Here is a 6,028-nt window from a genome sequence, read left to right on the forward strand (position 1 = left end):
CAAGATTCCATCTCAAAAAAAAAATAAAGTAAAATAAAAGCCAAGGCTTCTCCCAAAGGAGGATGGGTCTTAGGGTTTTAAGGCCCAGGCACTAAAAGAACCTGAAGTCAAGAGCTCTCCAGGCCCCACATGAAAGAATCTGAGCTGCCCCTTCCCCAGTCCGCACCCCTCTCTCTCTGTGTCACTCAGGAGCTGGCACACTCTGCCCTGTACCTTTTTGCCCTAGTCGCAACAACCCAGAAAGGCAGGAGCTACATCCCTGTTTTACGGATGAGGAAACTAAGGCTCAGGGAAATGAAGTGTCTTGTCCAGGGCTACACAGCTAGTGACTGGAAGACAGAAAATGCAAATCAGCTCTGCTTGGCTCTATGCCAGCTCTCCCTCCACCACCCCACGCTGTCTTCAGGCAGATCCCCAAGTTCTGTTTCTGTTTTCAATCCTGCCCACCTCCCAGCCCCCAGTGCTAGGATGGGGCCTCTTGAGGCCTGGGGGAGGTAGGGAAGCAGTGGAACACCTCCACCCAGTCCCTCTGGACCCTGGAATGTCAGTGCTTACCCTCCAGCACCACCTCCTTGCCTGTCTTCTTGAGGGCCTGCACCGCCTCATCATGGGTAGCAGAGGACAAGTCTTCCCCATTCACAGACAGGATGGCATCCCCCACAAAAAGGGCCTCTGTCTGGTCAGCTGCCAATCCCTTGAAGATCTTGGAAATGAGAATAGGCATCTTGTTCTCCCGGCCGCCTGCACAGGTACAGAAGGAGGACAAGACTTAGGCAGATACTTCAACACTTGGGAGTCACATCAAGGCACAATTATTTCTGAAGGCTTCCCTTGGTGCCTAGCCCAGTGCTGGAAAAGGCAGTGGGAGAATAAAGGGAATCTGAGAAAAATCTTGGAAGTTTGGGACACTAGTAACACTAATAATAAATCATTTTCGATTAGGTCAGGTGGCTCATGCCTGCAATCCCAGCACCTTAGAAGGCTGAGGTAGGCAGATCACCTGAGGTCAGGAGTTCAGGATCAGCCTGGGCAACATGGCAAAACCCCGCCTCTACTAAAAATACAAAAATTAGCCAGGCATGGTGGCGGGCACCTGTGGTCTCAGCCACTAGGGAAGCTGAAGTAAGAGGATCACTTGAGCCCAGGAGGTCGAGGCTGCAGTGAGTTGAGATTGTGCCACTGCACTCCAGCTTGGGTGGCAGAAGGAGACCCTGTCTCAATAAATTAATTAATTAAATAAATCATTTTCAAAATTCATAATGCTATAGTTTGATCCCTGGATCTTTTGATTAAGTGCTTTGGGTGTTCACCAGTGTTTGTGCAACTTACAAAGTGCCTCAATCACTTTTTCTTAAATGTTTTCGATTTTCTCATGTAACCCATAAATATATATGCCTACTACGTACCCACAAAAATTAAAAATGAAAATAACCGGACAAAGTGGCTCACGCCTGTAATCCCAACACTTTGGGAGGCCAAGGCGGGCGGATCACTTGAGGCCAGTAGTTTGAGACCAGCCTGGCCAACATAGCGAAACCCTGCTTCTACTAAAAACACAAAAAAGGACCAGGTGCGGTGGCTTACACCTGTAATCCCAGCACTTTGGGAGGCCAAGGCTGCCGGGTGGATCACCTGAGGTCAGGAGTTCGAGACCAGCCTGGCCAACATAGTGAAACCCTGTCCCTACCAAAAATACAAAAAATTAGCTGGGCTTGGTAGTGGATGCCTGTAATCCCAGCTACTCGGGAGGCTGAGGCAGGAGAATCGCTTGAACCCGGGAGGCGCAGGTTGCAGTGAGCCGAGATCACGCCATTGCTCTCTAGCCTGGGCAACAAGAGCGAAACTCTGCTCAAAAAAGTAAATAAATACATAATAAAAAATAAACAAATAAAAAAATATGGCTGGGCGTGGTGGCTCATGCCTGTAATCCCAGCACTTTGGGAGGCCAAAACGGGCGGATCACCTGAGGTTAGGGGTTCAAGACCAGCCTGGCCAACATGGCGAAACCCCATCTCTTCTAAAAGTACAAATATTAGCCAGGTATGGGGGCGCATGCCTGTAATCCCAGCTACTCGGGAGGCTGAGTCAGGAGAATCGCTTGAACCGGGAGGCTGAGGTTGCAGTGAGCCAAGATCGCACCATTGCACTCCAGCCTGGGCAATAAGAGCGAAACTCCGTCTCAAAGAATAAATAAATAAATAAAAACACAAAAAATTAGCTGGGCTTGGTGGCACATGCCTGTAGTCCCAGCTACTCAGGAGGCTGAGGCAGCAGAATTGCTTGAACCTGGGAGGTGGAGGTTGCAGTGAGCCAAGATCACACCACTGTACTCCAGCATGGGCAACAGAACAAGACTCCATCTCAAAATAAAACAAAAATACAAAAATTAGCCAGGTGTGGTGGTGTGTGCCTATAATTCCAGCTACTCAGGAGGCTGAGGCACGAGAACTGCTTGAACCCAGGAGGTGGAAATTGCAGTGAGCCAAGATCGCACCACTGCACTCCACCCTGGGCAACAGAGCAAGACTGTCTCACACACACACACACAAAAAAAGGCAACAATGTGGGAACCCACTGATACCCCTCAAACCGGAATCAAGAGAGAAGTCGGCTATTCCTGTGGCCTCAAAAGACTGCTTTAGCAATCATAATGTTTTACAATCCACAGTCCAGGCTGGAAACCAAAGCCTTAGAGTCTAGAGATTCTAAAAACCTGCCTGAATGGCATCTTGGATACAAAAGAAGCTAATACATTTTACTAAACATCTTTATTACCAAACTCTTAAATGCCCTTTTAAAATAAGAAATAGTAATAAGAGTTCACCTTAGTTGCACTTACCAAATGCCAAGCACTGTGCCAAATGCTTTCAATGTTGTTTCATTGTGTCTTTACAATACCCCATCACATAGGTATGTTCAGTTTCCTATTAGGGAAACTGAAGTGTGGAGGGAAGCCCCTTGTCCAAGGTCACTCAACTAGTAAGTAGCAAAGCCAGTATTTGCACCTAGGCCTCCAGGCTCCAAAACCAACACTATTAACCCCACCACAGACGGCAAGTCAGGCCCTCAGATATCACACTCCTGGCTCATCCCCAGAATACTGAAGATGAAGAATTAGTGGCCCAGAGTGGGAGGTCATTGTTCCAAGGTCACACAAGCTGGTGGCGGAGCTGGGACTGGAACACCTCTCTTGAGGCCCACACAGGCCCGAACATTTGCTTATCTGCACAGAGTTTGAAGTCTAGGAGAGGCAGGGGTTTCTATTTATATCTGCCCTCCCCCACCTGAAACTAGGGGCTTCAGTTCAGTTTGAAGCTATGATCACTCATGGCTGCCTCAGACTAAGCTAGACTCTATAAGAGGGGTTACCATGGCAACAGGAGCCCAGATTTGGATCCAATGGAAATACCTGAAGTCTCCTAAAAGTACCCTCCCCTCCACCTAGAAGTATGGAGCTGGGGAGTAACTTTGTGTGACCTTGCAAAGTCCCTGCTCCTCTCTAAGTCTCAGTGTGTCCATCTGCAGAATGGAATTCTGTATGAATAAGTTCCTTCCTGCTCTGACACACTGAGTGTATAATTTTTGGATTCGTCTGTTGCCCTATCCCATGCTGGAGATTGGGGTAAGACTGGTGCCCACACCCTCATTTTCCCATTTCTCCTTTTTAGCCCCTCTTGGTTGGCTGCCTGGGGATCTGCCCTTCTACAGGAAAGAATCAACTTCCCTGAGCACTCTCTGAGGGACAGTAGCAGATAATTAAGGTTCAAATCCCAGCGCTGACACTCACTATGTAATCGTGGGAAAATCACTTTAACTTTCTGAGTCTCAGTTTCTTCACCCGAAATATGGGGATTATACTCCCTACCTTTCACCACTTGTTGCCAGGATGAAGTGGATCATGAGACTAGTGTCCTGGGCACAGCATCTGGCACACAGTGGTGGCATTCACCACCATCCCCACCGCCTCAGCCAAGCCAAACGGTCTGGAGGCACTAGTCAACAGAACCAGTACCAGGGAGACCCCGGAGGGTACGGTAGGTATTCAAGGTGGAGACAAAGGCTGATACCCTTTCCCAAAGCACGCTGCTGGGGGCTGGGACCCTGAGAAACAGATGGGCAGGAATAGTGAACCCAGCAGCTGGGGGTGTGCAAGGATTTTAAGAACTATGTTTAGTTGCTTTGGGAGTATCTCCTGGCCTCCATTTTTCCTCTCCGCTAACAGCAGTAATTAACTAGGCACCTACAGTGTGCTGGTGTGGTGAGCCCTGCTCTCAGAAACATCACAACTCTGTCATCCTCTTATACAGTTGAGGAAACAGATTCAGAGGCGGGACGGGACTTTTGCAACCTCACACAGCTGATCCTGGATTCAAACACAGTGGGGTTGCACCCTAACTGCACCCCACTAGCGGTCAGTCCTGGGGGCTGCAAGCTCTATCCTGTGCAAGGTGGAGATAGTCAGATCAGGAGACCCAAATCCAGCTGTCAGGGCTCCCCGCAGCCTTCCTGGGTCCTTAGATTCCTAGGTCCTTGCTGGCCTTCTGCCTGTGACCCCAGCCTGTGCCTGCACCCAGGCCTCCTATCCACCCCTGTGCTTCCCAGACTCCAGGCCTCCCCTCTACACCCACCTTGGTTGCTTTTCAGGGACTCCCTCCTCCCCGTCCCACTGGTGTCCCGGCTTCAACCCCCTTTCTCCACACTCTGCTTTCCGGGGGACCCCTCTTGTCCTTGATGTTCATGCTGGTTGCCCCTCAGACCCCCCCGCCTCCACACAGAACAGCCACCCACGTGTCCTTGGTGCTCCCACAATCTTCTCCACACCTGTGTCTTCCGTGCCCCCTAAGGCCACCAACTACCGAAACCCCCTCCAACCTTGGTGTGCCCAGTGCCCTCCGTTACCTGTTTCCTCAGACCCCCTTTACCCCGAGACAGGAGGCCTCCAGCTCCATGTCCTGGGCGCGCTGCGAGCCCCCTGCGCCCTCGGCGGCCCCCAGACACCACGACCCCGCGCCCTCAGTGTCCCGCGCCCACCTTTGATGCTGATGCCCAGCCCACCGGCGTCGGCCTTGCGCACCGTCACGCGGCGCCGCTGGAGCAGTAGCGCCTCCGGCAGCTGCGGGGGCCCGGCGCCCGGCTCCGCGGCGCCGTTGAGCTGCGCGGGCTCTGGCTCCCGCGGAGCGCCGGGCTCGGGACCAGGGTCGCCGTCGGCGGGGCTCACGGTCAGCACGTCCTCCGCCAGACTCAGCAGCACCCGCTGCCATCGCTCGCCGCCGGCCCCCGAGCCCGCCCCGGCGCGCAGCTCCAGCAGCCCGGTGCGCGGGGCGCGCCTGCTGGACGCCATCTTCGCCTCCGAGACCCCGGGCCGCCGCGCTCGCCCTGTCCCGCCGTGCCCAGCCCGCTCCAACCAAGCGCCCAGGGCAGAGGGCAGCGGGGGCCCGGCTGGGCCAGCCTCCACCCTACCCCGGCCGCTGCGGGGGGAGCTCTGGGGGCGGGGCTACCTGGGGGTGTGGCCAGTGCTGGGGACGGGGCCTCGGGCAAATGCAGGAGGCCGGGGCGGGGCCCGGGAGCCAAGGGCCGCCGTGTGGGACTACCTAGGAGGGTGGGTCAGAAGGGCGGCGGGGCGGGCCACTAAGTAAGGCGAAAAGCCCGGGAGGCGTGGTGATGGGCGGGGCGTAAGGGGGCGGGACTTCGTGTCGGGGGCGGAACCCAGTGATCCCGCGCAGGGGGCTCGGCACTCGGAATGTCCATCGAGGGCCGGGACTGTAGCTCCCGGACGTGGGAGCGCATGAAAAAGAGACAGAACCACGTATCCTGGTGCGAAGCACTGGGCGTCGGGCTGGGCTGCATATGGCAGAAGGCTGGGCTGCGTATGGTAGAGCGTTGGACTCCAAGGCTTGAGTTTAAAAGGTAGACACCGGCTGGGCGTGGTGGCTCACGCCTGTAATCCCAACACTTTGGAGGCCTAGATGACAGCCCAGAAGCTCGAGGCTGCAGTAAGCCGCGATCGCGCCACTGCACTCCAGCCTGG

At 54.2% G+C, this 6,028-nt stretch overlaps 1 protein-coding gene across 4 annotated transcripts in view; it reads right to left on the minus strand.

Moving 5' to 3' along the window:
• SNTA1 (syntrophin alpha 1) overlaps window positions 1–5,569 on the minus strand; it is a 35,620-nt gene extending 30,051 nt beyond the window's left edge. The window contains exons 1-2 of one of the 4 annotated variants that reach the window (XM_054467084.2): window positions 5,032–5,559; window positions 556–741 (exon numbers count right to left, since the gene is read on the minus strand). In XM_054467084.2, coding sequence (XP_054323059.1) covers window positions 556–741; window positions 5,032–5,341 — 496 coding nt within the window. In that variant the 5' untranslated portion in view covers window positions 5,342–5,559. Of the gene's footprint in view, window positions 1–555; window positions 742–5,031 lie in introns of all 4 variants that reach the window. The other 3 variants (XM_054467086.2, XM_054467085.2, XM_054467088.2) reach the window with 3 other exon arrangements.
• Between the last annotated feature and the right edge of the window lie 459 nt (window positions 5,570–6,028).

Source organism: Pongo pygmaeus, chromosome 21 (assembly GCF_028885625.2).
Source record: "Pongo pygmaeus isolate AG05252 chromosome 21, NHGRI_mPonPyg2-v2.0_pri, whole genome shotgun sequence".
Classification (NCBI taxonomy): domain Eukaryota; kingdom Metazoa; phylum Chordata; class Mammalia; order Primates; family Hominidae; genus Pongo; species Pongo pygmaeus.